The 15722-nt window shown below is 45.1% G+C and overlaps 1 protein-coding gene across 3 annotated transcripts in view; it reads left to right on the plus strand.

Moving 5' to 3' along the window:
* DEPTOR (DEP domain containing MTOR interacting protein) overlaps window positions 1–6101 on the plus strand; it is a 34067-nt gene extending 27966 nt beyond the window's left edge. For all 3 annotated transcript variants that reach the window (XM_069957163.1, XM_069957164.1, XM_069957165.1), the window contains 3 exons: window positions 2726–2796; window positions 3207–3311; window positions 4770–6101. In XM_069957163.1, coding sequence (XP_069813264.1) covers window positions 2726–2796; window positions 3207–3311; window positions 4770–4898 — 305 coding nt within the window. In that variant the 3' untranslated portion in view covers window positions 4899–6101. The remainder of the gene's footprint in view (window positions 1–2725; window positions 2797–3206; window positions 3312–4769) is intronic.
* The last annotated feature ends 9621 nt before the right edge of the window (window positions 6102–15722 follow it).

Consider the following 15722-nt stretch of genomic DNA (forward strand, 5'->3'; position numbering starts at 1 on the left):
AGTACTCCTACCCCCTCCCAGCCATACACACAAGTACTACTACCCCCCCCAGCCATACACAAAACTACTACTCACCTAGTCACACACAACTACTACCCCCTCCAGCCATACACACAACTACTACCTCCCCCAGCCATGTAGTAGTTGTGTGTATGGCTGGAGGGGGAAGTAGTATCCAGTACACACACATGCACACCTACTTATTGAATATACATTATATAACAGAACACACACTACAAACACATAATATAACAGCACACACCCCCATACCCATTGTGTAACAGTACACACACCCCATACACCCTATATAGTACACAGTGGCGGATTAAATGTACCCTGCCCCCCCCCCCCCTGGAGCCTCAGGTGGCCGCCCAAACAGCCCACATTATAATCCGCCACTGATAGTACACACATATACAATGTCACACATATTTAAACACACATTATGCATATATAAACCTCCAGTACACACACAAATATTATCACCATACATATTACCGCTATACTGTTACTGACCAAATCCTGTATACTGAGACCGATATTACCAATAATACAAGGGGCAACTATTACCACTACGCCACTACTATCACCACCAGTATACTAAATCCAATAAAACACAGTACCAGATAACAAGTAACAAATATTACCACCACATACTGATTAACACCACCGCTGCTACTGACTAATTTTAACCACCACATACTGACTAACACCACCGCCGCTACTGAATAAAATCCTCTGTACACAGATCATTATCACTTCATACAGTCATATAGAGGTAGAGCCAGCCCTACACAGGTTCTGTACACCATATATATTACACTGCAGTTATATCAGGTGACTCACAGGGGACGTCTTCTCTGATCAGAGTTGTTCCTTTTTCCTTTTTCTTCTTTTCTCCATCTGCCCTGGGCCGTTATGAAAACTCCTCCGAGCCACAAATCCACAGAATCTGCAGGAGAAACATACTCTGCTCCTCGCTCTGGCACCATTCTCATCTCTCTACAAACTGCACATCTGTATTGGTCCCTTTACACCCTCATTTAGTGAGTAGGCTGACTCTATGTGACCCTATTATAGTATATGCCCTGCCCTCTGTGTAGCCACCTTTATAGATGGCCCCTTTAGTCTTACCTATATATGGCCCCATGTGCATCTCCCTGAGAACCCTCCTCTGTGTAGTCCCCTTATAGTATATGGCCCTCCTTTATAGATGGCCTACTCTTTGTTGTCCCCCTTATAAATGGCCCACTCTTTGTTGTCCCCCTTTATAAATGCCCCCCCCCTGTGTTGTCCTCGTTATAAATGCCCCCCCCCCCCTGTGTTGTCCCCCTTATAAATGGCCCCCCTGTGTTGTCCCCCCTTATATTGTCTGCCCACCTCATAGATTGATCCCCCTTTGTGCAGTTTAAAAAAAAAACAAAAAAACACACAACTCCCCTAACACCTCTCTCCCCTGCCGCGGCTCTCTTTTTCTGCAGTGTCGCCCCGGGCCGATGTGCGCTCCCTGGGAATGTCCCCGACACCACACACACCAGTGACCTCAGCGTGCATCGGGGCTGGTACTTCCTCCCTGTGCTGGAAGTACAAGGCCACCGGCTGTTGCTGGGGTCACTGATGTGTGCTCTCCTGGGGAATCCCCAGGGAGCGTGCATCTGTAGGTGTACTGTCCTATCAATCTTGTGACCGCAAGCACTGTTTTGCTTACGGTCACAAGATTGGTAGGACAGTACGCGGCACCTCTAGGGAGGCAGGGGGGAGCCTGGGAGGAGCAGACACAGGAGGAGGGCGCAGGGCGGCCAGCTCTGCCTAAGCGCCCCCCCCCCCCCCCCCCCCCCCCCCCCCCAGCTGGCCGGGAGTGATGAGCCCTGTGCTCACAGGTCGCACAGACCTCAGACCAGACTCCCCCTTAATCCTGATCCCGGACCAGGCTCCCTTTAAGAACTGAAACCAGACTATTCCTAAAATTCTAACCAGACCCCTATAAAATATATACTGTATATTCCATACCAGACTACCTCTACATACTGACCCCAGAACAGAGTACAGACCACCGGCCATATGTACAGCCCCTCTTCTCTCCCTTATTGTACTCTCTTCACATCCTGATGTCCACCCTGGTCTATCAGTGGCAGCGCCCAGCAGTGGAGGGCAGGAGCAGGGAGAGGTGAGTATGTTGTAGAGAGGATACAGCTGCTGGGACATATACATTATCCTTACTTCGGGAGATATCTTCCTCTATTTCCAGGAGTCTCCTGACGGGTAAGTGTTAAATTCATTCACTTTTTTGAGCCATCTACCGTAGTATCATAAGATGTAAAATCCAGAGATATAACAATGAGCTGCAATATATAAACCACCAATGTGCGGTTACCATAGGATAGATAGATAGTAGAGATGAGCGAACCTGGAGCATGCTCGAGTCGATCCGAACCTGAACGTTCGGCATTTGATTAGCGGTGGCTGCTGAATTTGGATAAAGCCCTAAGGCTATGTGGAAAACATGGATATAGTCATTGGCTGTATCCATGTTTTCCAGACAACCTTAGAGCTTTATCCAAGTTCAGCAGCCCCAGCTAATCAAGTACCGAACGTTCGGGTTTGGATGGACTCAAACCCGAACCCGGTTCGCTCATCTCTAATAGATAGTGTTTATTGGTTTGTGGTGGGCTTGATGACGACACTATAAGAATTGTAATTTATAATTGTAATTTTTTTTTACCAGTGTTAAAAAGGCCGGTTACAGTGGAGGAACTATTGGCCCCAGGAGCTCCTTATAGAAGGAAACTGCTGACTGTAAGTAGCCAGTGTGACCAGTGGTGTATACTGTGATCAGTCCCGTACCCAAATTATATCTCACATCCTGAATCCCCAACTTTTCAGGCTTCACTTACTCCCATTACTCCGGTCACTACCTCCCGCAAGATCATCACACTCCTCTTCTGCTGGATTTGTCATTGGCAGGATCTGATTGGCTACATCGTGCTCTGTTCCCGCCCACATGCCTCAACACAAATTCAACACAGTTCTCACCTGCTGCTGTTCCCAATCCCAGAATCTGATTGGCTGCATGGTGTTTTATCTCCGCCCACTGCCTCTGTCCCATGTGACTTGAGTCTACGCCCACAAAATCGGCACACCCCTCTCCTGCTGCCCAATAAGCAGTTCTTCCTGTAGGTAGAATAATTTTGCCTCCTCTTCTTCAGGTTATCAGTGATCCTGTGGGCTGGGGATTTGTGGTACGAGGAGAGAAGCCATGTCACGTCCAGGCAGTGGACCCCAGCGGAGCAGCAGCGGCTGCAGGGATAAAGGTAAATGATCCCTGTGGAAACCGCACATATAAACTTTATACAGACTTTAAATAGTTGAAAATACAGATAAAAAAAGCCTTTTTTTTTCTTTTTTACTGTTGAGTTTTATAGACTGCTATAGAAAATATACAAAATCACTAATATCCAGAAAGAAAAGAACTTGCTCTACAGTGCCACCTACTGGATGAAGCTTCCCTTACAATCAGTGGTCAAATTGTAAGAAAGCGCCCTATTACACACACAAATTTATCTGAAAGATCATTGAAGCCAAAGCCAGGAACAAAATCTGTCAGCTAATCAGTGTGTAATTATTTAAAAATGTTTATTGGGGGAAAAAAAAACAAACAAACTTGATTTAAAGGGGCACTACAAGTTTTTCAAATCAACTGGTGTCAGAAAGTTATAAAGACTTAAAATCTCCAGTCTTCCAGTACTTATCAGCTGCTGTATGTCCTGCAGGAAGTGGTGTATTCTTTCCAGTCTGTCTGACACAGTGCTCTCTGCTTCCACCTCTGTCCGTGTCAGGAACTGTCCAGAGCAGGAGAGGTTTTCTAATAGGGATTTCCTGCTGCTCTGGACAGAGGGGGTATTTCTGTCCTGTCTGTGATGATAAGGAGGAGACTGCTAGAAAGGGGTCTGCACAGAATTACAACAAAAGGTGACACCGCTAAATAGAGAAGACAATAGCAGCTCAGCCGTAGAATGATCTTTGCACCAGTAACAGAGCACGCTCACAAATGTGTCCTATACAATGAATACGGTCACTGCATTTCTGTCCATGGAGCTTGCTGTAAAGCATATCACTAAATGCTGTTAAAACAGTTTGGGTAAGATGGCTGCTCTCATATAATGTATTAAAAATAAAAAGATTACAATCAGAAAATAGAAACAGAACATTAAAAGAAAAACTAGGTGATACATCCCCTTTAAAGGGAACCTGTTACCGGGGACGCGGGCACAGAGCCCGCCCGATGCCCCCGGTGCAGCCCCCGGATACTTAGCCTTTCCGACAAGTCCTGTTCCTGGAGCTAGTCCCAGGACGAAGATATCAGCGCCCGAAGGCAGCTGAGATGAGTCCGACGCCCATAGAGAATGAATAGAGCCGTCATTCTCTATGGGCATCGGACTCACCTTAGCAGCGCGCGCACGGCTTTGGTCACTGATATCTTCGTCCCGGGACTGGCTCCAGGAACGGGACTCGCCAGAAAGGGTCAGTATCCGGGGGCTGCACCAGGGGGGTCGGGCGGGCTCTGTGCCCGCGTCCCTGGTAACAGGTTACCTTTAACCGTCAGACATTTAATGTGAAGGAAGCTACCTCCAGTAGGTGGCGCTGTAGAGCAAGTTTGTTTTTATTTCTCCTCCTGGAAATTAGCTACTTTGCATATTCTTTTCCCATGGAGCATTGCACAGCAATAATATCGATCAATTTTAATAATTTTTTTTTTTTTTTTTTTTTAGACCTGTCAATTTGTGGTCTCCATTAACGGTCGCAACGTTCTAAACTACGACTTCAAAGCTATCAGGAGCCTCATCCTACACGGCCCTCGGGTAATTATCATGGAGGTCATGGAAGAAATAACCAAATGAGGCTGCGGCTGCCACAGGATGTTGTGTGGTTGGGTGACAATCAACCAAACCTAAAGCGACACAATCTGCGGGGTCACGTGGGACGCGGGGGGCTCCGTCCACGTCTGTCGTCTTATGTTCTTGTTGCCGTTTTTTGGCTCGTAACCCATAACAGCCAAGTGATGAAACTTGAAATACATGGGGTGGGGAAAAGTTTATATTTTGTTCTTGTTTTTTTTTTTTTTTTTTTTTTTTCTGCAAGGAATAAGCTGTGCTAAACCTTATGTGTACTGTAATTGTTTATATTTTGGATATCTATATTGTGTTGACTTGTTATGAATATTATATATATGAAAAAGTATAAAGAGCAGGAGAGAGAGCCATAGGGAATCACAAAAATATGATTCAATACCATTCAAGGTTCCGTAGAATTTATGTGTCTTAAAGGGGATGTGTGAGATTAGAAGAACCTGGCAGAAACACTGCCACCCTGTGGTGGTTGGTGGTGTTGCAGCTTAGCTCCTATTACTTAATGATCCTCACACAACACTATTGTGGCGTTATATCCACTACAAATATAAGCTAGACTACAAAAAAAAAGTAAAAAAACTAAAAATATTTTTTAAATACTTGAATTACACCGCACAGAAATGATTGTATTGTAGTAAATGTGATAATTTGTGTTTTTGTTGTTTTTTTAAACCCCTTTTGCCATGAGTACATTTTCCATATGATTGTATACTGGTACATTTTTCTATCCGGGTTATATAGTTTTGCATAAAATATTAATATAAAATGTAGCAAATAAAGATATTTTAAAGGGAAATTTAAAGGGTTTTATATTGTATGTGAGTAGTATGTGTGAGTTAAGAGCCAAAGCATCCTCTTGTTTACTTCCACATATATATATTGTATTTTTTGGCTTTATAAGACTCGATTTGGTTAAAGATCCTGATATCTTTGGGCCTGAGAGAACCCATAGAAATACCCGGGCCCTTTGTTTCCTCCAGAAACAAGAGGTGCAGAGAGGTGGATACGGTTGGCCAAGCTGAATACTCATGTTATAGTGTACATAGTTCTAGAGGTAGCCTATACTTACCATACACAGTTCTAGAATGAGTCTGCACATGCTATACACAGTTCTAGAAGGGACCTGTATTTACTATATGCTGTTCTAGAACGAGTATATACTTACTATACTTATAGGGGGAGATTTATCAAACATGGTGTGAAGTAAAACTGGCTCAGTTGCCCCTAGCAACCAATCAGATTCCACCTTTCATTTTCCAAAGAGTCTGTGAGGAATAAAAGATGGAATCTGGTTGGTTGCTAGGGGCAACTGAGCCAGTTTTTACTTTACACCATGTTTGATAAATCTCCCCAATAGTCTGTACTTGTTGTACCCAGTTCTAGAATGAGCCTGTACTTGCAAAACAGTTTAGTAGGGGTCTGTACCTACTATATACAGTTCTAGAAGGAGTGTATATACTTGCTATGCAAAGTTCTAGAGGTAGACTGTATTTGCTATATACTATTCTAGAGGTAGTCTGTAGTTACTATACATAGTTCTAGGAGTCTATACATAATTCTAGAGGTAGTCTGTAGTTACTATACATAATTCTAGAGGTAGTCTGTACTTACTATACATAATTCTAGAGGTAGTCTGTACTTACTATACATAATTCTAGAGGTAGTCTGTACTTACTATACATAATTCTAGAGGTAGTCTGTACTTACTATACATAATTCTAGAGGTAGTCTGTACTTACTATACATAATTCTAGAGGTAGTCTATGCATAGTTCTAGAGGTAGTTTGTACTTACTATACATAATTCTAGAGGTAGTCTGTACTTACTATACATAGTTCTAGAGGTAGTCTGTACTTACCACACAGTTCTAGGAGTCTATACATAATTCTAGAGTTAGTTTGCACTTACTATACATATTTCTACCAAGTTGTCTATACTTACTGCACAAAGTTGTATATGTCGCCTGTACTTGCTATATACAGTTCTAGAAGTTGTCTAGACTTAATTATTGCGCTCAGGTAAATGACATCCATACTTGTTATTACTGGTTCACTCTCCTTCCCACAGCTCTGAGCTGCTGCTTTCTGCTGAAGACAGAGGGAACTGTGTAAGCTTTTCACTATGTCTCCCCCCTACGTGTTCATGGCCGGTTATCTCTGCACTCTGTAATGCTGGAAGGGTTAATTTGAGGTCAAGTTGCTGGTGACCTCATAGGGATTATCCCTCCCGGCACTACAGAGTGCAGAGACAGCCGGCCAGGAACACTGTTTACATGAGTCTAGTCGGAAAGGGGGGAGACTAGGAGAAGGAATGGTTATTCTCCAGGAGGGGGATGATTCAACATGTATTTTACCTGAGCAGAATACCTCTTTAAGACCTTCACAGATGGAACTTATTACCTCTCATATTAAAGAGGTTATCCAGCGCTACAAAAACATGGCCACTTTTCCCCCTCTCTTGTCTCCAGTTTGGGTGGGGTTTGGAACGCAGTTCCATTGAAGTAAATGGAGCTTAATTGCAAACCGCACCTGAACTGGAGACAAGAGAGGGGGAAAAGTGGCCATGTTTTTGTAGTGCTAGATAACTCCTTTAGGGTGCCTTCACACCTACCGGATCCGTAGCGAATCTCACTTCTGCGGATTCGCAGCGAGATCAGCTGCGGATCCAGTACCATTGATGCCTATGTTAGCACATACTCGCAGCGGGATTGACATCTTTCTGTATGTGCTTTAACCCCGTGGTGCCCACAGCCCTGCCGCTCGCATCAGCCCCACTCCCGGCATCCTCTATCCCCGCATCCTCCATCCCAGCCCCCTATCAGCACCGCCGCCCGCATCCTCCATCCCAGCCCCCCATCAGCACCGCTGCCCGCATCCTGCAGCCCGTTGGCGAGAGCATACATTACCTGCTCCTCGGCGTGGCTCGGCGAGGCTCCCGGTCCCGCTCAGCCGATCAATGTTGCCTAGCGCTGAGCGGGAACGGATCCGGGAGCCTCACTGAAGCCGCGCCGCCGAGCAGGTAATGTTGGCTCTCGGCGGCGGGCGGTAGGGATGGAGGATGCGGGCGGCGAGGATGATGCGGGGCCGGGATGGAGGATGCGGGCGGCGGGGATGATGGGGGCGGGGATAGAGGGTGGCGGGGCTGATGCGGGCGGCGGGACTGTGGGTGCCAGGGGGTTAAAGCACATACTCACAGCGGGATGTGAATCCCGCTGCGAGTATGTGCTAACATAGGTATCAATGGTACTGGATCCGCAGCTGATCTCGCTGCAAATCCGCAGAAGTGAGATCCGCTGCAGATCCGGTAGGTGTGAAGTCACCCTTAAAATGGTTACACTGGATTAGAGAACATGTGATCACTGTTGATCCTGCTCTGAGACCCCCAGCATGCGGCTGACCTATCGGTGAAGCCTACTCTAGTGTCCCTATAGTTCTCGCTGTATCTCTACACATGACCATTCAGCAAGGTCACTATTCACGTAATACATGGACAGATGGGGTAGCTAGCAGCTCTGTACTCGCTCTCATCCACTGAGTCTTATAGTCCACATCTACAATATATACTCTGATGGTGATAGTATTGTAGCCAAACATACTCTCTATATCCATATGATTATTATATAGGAGCTATATAATGTCATCATCACCTATCCTAAAAAACAAGAATGGGTTCAGGCCTCCGTTGCCTAAGAAAATATTTCATCTAGAAACTCTCACAGATTTCTTATCGATGTGTCTGTCTAACCTTAAATACCATTTTGGAGTCTTGTTCATCTAAATAAGTCCAAGTTTCTATGCTGGTCGACTTCTTAATATATCCTTATAGCTTAGGCTGGGTTTACATATATACGTTGGCATCAGTTGCGTTTTTTGCCTAAAACTGACCACAACTGATGTCACAACTGATGCCAAAAATGCATCAGTTGTGATCAGTTTTTCTATCCTTCTTTTCATTAAAAACCATCAGTTTCCATCAGTTGTCACAAGTTGCTCTCATCAGTTGACATTTTTTTTCCAAGTATGTTTTCCTGTCACTTTCAATGGGATTTGCGGGGGAGCGCACGGGGGCTATATACTAATTGGGGGAGCTCACAGGGGTGCTATATACTACAAGGGGAGAGCGCACAGGGGGGCTATATGGGAGGGGGAGAGCGCACAGGGGGCTATATGGGAGGGGGAGAGCGCACATGGGGGGGTATATACTACTGGGGGAGAGCACACAGGGAGGCTGTATACTAATTGGGGGAGAGCACACAGGGAAGCTAAAGATTACTGGGGGGGCTATATACTACTGGAGGAGAAACAGGGGGGGCCATATACTACTGGGGGACTATAGGGGAGGGGGAGAGCACACAGGGGGAGAGATGTGTTTATTTTGTGCTACTATTTGCCTGAACGCCGGATGCCAGAGCCGAACGGCATGCGTCCTGCCCGGCGAGGCATCCGGCGCTCTATTCGATTGAATTGGTGCGGCGGTCCTCCAGGACGCTGCAAGATGCGTCATAACGCTCCGGCGATGCGGTGGCCACTAGTTCACCGCTGCACATTTTGAACAATCCCATTGAAAACAATGGGATCAGTTCAAGGATGCGTTTCCCTCCGGCGCTTTTCTCCTGCGCCGGAGGGAAATGCCGCCGCACCGCCGGACATATGTAAACCCGGCCTTATAGTTTTATTTTTCTACATTGACATTAAAGGGGTTGTCCGGCGATAAAAAATTATTCACAGAATAACACACATTACAAAGTTATACAACTTTGTAATGTATGTTATGTCTGTGAATGGCCCCCTTCCCCGTGTCCCACCACCCCCACCCGTGTACCCGGAAGTGTGGTGCGCTATACATTACCTGTCACGTGCCGACCACGGTCTACGATCCTCAGCAGTGACGTCTTCTTCGGGAGGCCAGCGGATCTTCCCGAGTGCCGGCCGCCCTCTGCAGCGTCATCCGAAGCTCAGCCGCGATTGGCTGAGCATAACTGTGCTCAGCCAATCGCGGCTGAGCAGCTGATGACGTGGCCGCGTCATCAGCCGCTCAGCCGCGATTGGCTGAGCACAGTTATGCTCAGCCAATCGCGGCTGAGCTTCGGATGACGCTGCAGAGGGTGGCCGGCACTCGGGAAGATCCGCCAAGCTCCCGAAGAAGACGTCACTGCTGACGATCGGAGACCGTGGACGACACGAGATGCGGTGAGTATAATGCACCACACTTCCGGGTCTAGCGTGGGTGGGGGGATACACGGAGAAGGGGGCCATTCACAGACATAACATACATTACAAAGTTGTATAACTTTGTAATGTGTGTTATTCTGTGAATAATTTTTTATCGCCGGACAACCCCTTTAAAGAAAAAAAAATTCTCAGCCACCACTAGAGGGAGCTCTCTGCATACTGTTTATAGATTAAACTCCATAGTAAATCAGTACGCAGTAAGCTCCCTCTAGTGGTGGCTACAGGTAATCAGAAGTTTATTATTTAACTATTTCTATGCAAGAGACATTAGAAGGTGGAGCTGCTACTGCTATAAAGATATAGTGAGAAATTATGGGCATGTAATGGAGGTGGAGATACATTTTTGAGTATATGTTGTATTACATGGGGCTTGGTAGACTAGAAGCTGTGACATCACACAGGCAATTATGTCACAGTTCGGAGTGGATTATAAGTGCCACATGGTTACATGTCCCAGCACACCCAAGGACTGTTCTAGCTCTGCCGATTCACTTTGAAGAATTATTATTTTTTTTTAATCTTTATGATGTTTTGTGTCTTATTATGTTAATGATTTTTTGCTATACTTGACCAAGTGAGACATTTCATGTGTAGCATAGAATTGTACGAAATCCAGAATGATGATGTCATCAGTGTCTGATTATCCATGTAACTAACCAATTTTGTTAAAGAAAAATAAACTATTGTTACGTTGTCTACATCCGAATGCTGTCTCTTACCAAACAATACAACTACCAGAACGGGATCCTGCTATGTTTAGTGCTATGCACTGGGGTCAGAAAGTTGTATAGATTTGTAATTTACTTTTATTTAAAGAACATACAGCAGCTGATAAGTACTGGAAGACTGGATATTTTTAAATAGAAGTAAATTACAAATCTGTATAACTTTCTTACCACAGCTGATTTGAGAGATTTTGTCTGAGTTCCCCCTTTAAACAGAACATGGTGGGGATCTGCAGTTCCAGACACAAACTTTGGTGGCAGCGGAAGAGACTGTCACTCCTAACTGCTGTCAGTCAATGGAAGTTGATTAGTATATAAAGTATACATTTAGTTTAATGAAGGTATATTACAAAGTAAGACAATGTACTAGAAACAGAAAAAGAGTAAACTTTCCAATCTTCCCCTTTAACCCATAGCTGCACCAGGACGTTATTTAACGTCCTCGTGCCGCTATGGGAGTTCAGAGGGGGGTCGCGCGGCGACCACCCTCTGAACTGCCGCGATCCCGGGTGCCGCGTGTAGCCCGGGCTCGCGGCTATTAGCGGGCACGGTCCGATCGCCGTGCCCGCTAATTAAGTACTTAGAAGCAGCTGTCAAAGTTGACAGCTGCTTCTAAATACTTGCGGTTATACATCCCTGGTGGTCTAGTGGGGGGATCGCCCCCCTGCGGCGCGATTGCGGGGGGGCGATCCCTGCATCCATACCGGGCCGGGGTCTGCTCCGTAATGGCGCTGATCCCGGCTCGGCATTCTATTGCTTTTGGCTGCAGCAGCCAAAAGTAATAGAACACCGATCTCATGGATTCATGCAGTATAACTATACTGCATGGATCTCTATGAGAGATCAGAGTGCATATACTAGAAGCCCCCCAGGGGGGCTTCTAGTATATGTCTAAAGTAAAAGAAAAAAGTATTTTTAATAACACAAAACCCCCTCCCCTAATAAAAGTCTGAATCACCCCCCTTTCCCCATTTTATAAATAAAAATAAATAAATAAATAAATAAATAAACATGTTTGGTATCGCCGCGTGCGTTATCGCCCGAACTATTAATTAATCACATTCCTGATCTCACACGGTAAACGGCGTCAGCACAAAAAAATCCCAAAGTGCAAAATTGCGCATTTTTGGTCGCATCAAATCCAGAATAATTGTAATAAAAAGCGATCAAAAAGTCATATATGCGCAATCAAGGTACCGATAGAAAGATCACATCATGGCGCAAAAAATGACACCTCGCACAGCCCCATAGACCAAAGGATAAAAGCGCTATAAGCCCGGGAATGGAGCGATTTTAAGGAACGTATATTGGTTAACAACGGTTTGAATTTTATACAGGCCATCAGATACAATAAAAGTTATACATGTTACATATCGTTTTAATCGTAACGACTTGAGGAACATGCATAACAAGTCAGTTTTACCCCAGGGCGAATGGCGTAAAAACACATTTCCCCCAAATAAAAGAAATGCGTTTTTTTTTTTCAATTTCACCACACATATAATTTTTTTCTGGTTTCCCGGCACATTTTAGGCAAAAATTACATCTGTCTTAGCAAAGTACAATTAGTTGCGCAAAAAATAAGGGCTCATTTGGGTCTCTAGGTGGAAAAATGCAGGCGCTATGGCCTTATATACACGAGGAGGGAAAAACGAAAACGCAAAAATGAAAACTGGCTGTGTCCCCTAAGGGTTAAGGTAGCACCTTTTATAAAGAGAGATATCCTGCTATAGTCCTCAGTAGATTATCAATTTTACAGAAAACTGTTAGTATATGATTATCGGGTATTGAAAAGCAATTGTACCTCTACAGCGGTTGATGAGATGGAGATATAGATAGGAGATAGATGATGGATAGGAGATAGATAGATAGATAGATAAGAGAGATAGATAGATAAGAGATAGACAGACAGACAGATAGAAGACAGATAAGAGATAGATAGATGATAGATAGATAGGAGATAGATGATGAATAGTAGATATAGATAGATAGATAGGTGTAGCTAAGGCTGGGTTCACACTGCGTTTTTGCAATCCGTTTTTTTTTTTTTGCAAAAAAACGGATGCATTTGTGTGCATCTGTTTTGATCCGTTTTTCCATTGACTTCCATTGTAAAAAAAAAAAAAAACGGATCAAAACGGATCCGTTTTTTTTAACAGACACAAAAGTAGTGTCCGCTACATTTTTGCGTCCGGCAAAAAAAACGGATCCGTTTTTTTTACAATGGAAGTCAATGGAAAAACGGATGCACACAAATGCATCCGTTTTTTTCTAAAAACGCAGTGTGAACCCAGCCTTTAGGTTCATGGTCCATGATGCAGGAGTTTTGCTAGGCACCGTCCTATCTATGCTCTTATAGATTCTGCTGCCTCCAATGCATAATAAATCCTTTATATAGCACCAACATATTCCTCAGCATTGTACAGAGCTTCCCATTACTCACATTATTCCCTGCCCCCACTGGGACTCGCTCTGCAGGTGTGACCCCAGTGATATGGATGGGCCTATACTGTGTTTTCCTAGATAAGTGACCTGTATGTTCCATCCATCCCATACCTATCCCTCACCCAGTGACTAAATACACAGCACTTATTCCGATGGTAACAATCACCCGCATACACAACGCCGTCACAGCGTAGACATGAGGTCTCAGGTACAAAGCCACAGTGGTGATTTAGGAGTCCGCCATCATACAAGAATCAGCAATGTTTCGGCAGATAAAACCGCATTTATGTCTTTATTGGCGAAGTCTCTGGAGTAAATCATGTGACCACATTTACATTTTTGCTTTGTTCTATTGATGTATAAGGGTTTCCCTCTAATCACCTACTGTATTTAGACTGTGAGGCGCACTACAAATCCCAGCATGGACAGATGTAGGTATAATTCTGGGATGTGTCAGATATGAATTGTGGCCTCTACAGTAAATCAGGTGAGATGTTATTATGGCTTCTCTGCAGCTATGTCCATGCTCATGTCCTGGAGGAAGCCGAGGAGCGATGGGGCTGGTGTCACTCCTGGTCTCTCATCTGCTTCCTCGCCTTTCTCGTTCTTCATGAAAAGCACAGGGGGCATTCTGGATTACTCTAGAGCCAAGGTGTTGAGCAGGGTAGATGGAAACCGTGACAACATGGAAGCGCGGTGACCTGCTCTTCAGCCTCTAAGTCCAATATACAGATGGCGCAAGTCAGGTCTTCACTGTCTACAATAGTCTGAGATAGGAGATGTCTATCCGCTGGGCCCTGGTGCTTTTCCCTGTGTGGTCTCTCCTGAACTGTCCCGTTCTCTGCTGCTGGTGGTTGTAGTTCTAGCAGGGGCTGCTCAGTACTTGGGCCTGGTGGTGGTTGTTTCAGAACAGGCTCGGGCCGGGAGAACGCTGTAGATCTGCTTTCAACAGCAAGACGCCTGGGATCCCTCCTAACCGGCTCTTATTTCTGGACGCTTGGTGGGTTCTGGTCGTCATGAAGACAGGCTTCTTGGTGTTCTCACCTGGTGCTCTGATGGCGTGGCCTGCAGTATGATAGACACTGACTCCTATGTAATGGTGGTGACCGGGTCTCTATGATGATTCCTGACGTGGTGTGCGCTGTGCTGGTGACCGGCGTCTCTGGGATAATTCCTGGCGTGGTCTGCGCTGTGCTGGTGACTGGCGTCTCTGGGATAATTCCTGGCGTGGTCTGCGCTGTGCTGGTGACCGGTGTCTCTATGATCATTCCTGGCATGGTCTGTGCTGTGCTGGTGACCGGCGTCTCTGGGATAATTCCTGGCGTGGTCTGCGCTGTGCTGGTGACCGGCGTCTCTGGGATAATTCCTGGCGTGGTCTGCGCTGTGCTGGTGACCGGTGTCTCTATGATGATTCCTGGCGTGGTCTGCGCTGTGCTGGTGACCGGTGTCTCTATGATGATTCCTGGCGTGGTCTGTGCTGGTGCAGCTGTAACCTTCTCTTTATTGCGAGTAGATTAGATGGGAATGGGGAAACTGTAAGAAAAAATAATGGCACTTAGAATAAGCTCTGTACAGTATATATACACAGTAGAATAAGCTCTGTACAGTATATATATGTTTTGAGAGAAAATAGGATCTGAACAGTCTAGTGATGTCACGATACCAGAATTTTGAGTTTGATACCAATACCAACTTTTTTTTTTCAATGCTCGATACCCATTTGATACTTAATAAATTATATTTAAAAAAAAAACACAATAGAGATTCCCCCCCCCCCCGACTGTCAGGTCTGTACGAACCATATTTCTTTATAAAGTTTCCATTATTTAAAATAAATGTTCTTAAAAAAATAGCCCTATTCTGATTCCTAACATGGCTATGGGGCAATCTGTTGTTTTATTTAGTAGCACGTTTTTATGTGGTACTGAATTTGGTGGTTTCTCCGTTTGCACCATTTACCGTGCGTCATCAGGAAGGTGATAATCTTATAATATGCACAATAACACTTCAGCTGTCAGGGGGGATGATGGGAACTGTAGTCATGTGATACACTTCAGCTATCAGGGGGGATGATGGGAACTGTAGTCATGTAATACACTTCAGCTATCAGGGGGGATGATGGGAACTGTAGTCATGTGATACACTTCAGCTATCAGGGGGGATGATGGGAACTGTAGTCATGTAATACACTTCAGCTATCAGGGGGGATGATGGGAACTGTAGTCATGTAATACACTTCAGCTATCAGGGGGATGATGGGAACTGTAGTCATGTAATACACTTCAGCTGTCAGGGGGGATGATGGGAACTGTAGTCATGTAATACACTTCAGCTATCAGGGGGGATGATGGGAACTGTAGTCATGTAATACACTTCAGCTATGAGGGGGAGGATGGGAACTGTAGTCATGTAAT

This window comes from Dendropsophus ebraccatus, chromosome 2 (genome assembly GCF_027789765.1).
Source record: "Dendropsophus ebraccatus isolate aDenEbr1 chromosome 2, aDenEbr1.pat, whole genome shotgun sequence".
Classification (NCBI taxonomy): domain Eukaryota; kingdom Metazoa; phylum Chordata; class Amphibia; order Anura; family Hylidae; genus Dendropsophus; species Dendropsophus ebraccatus.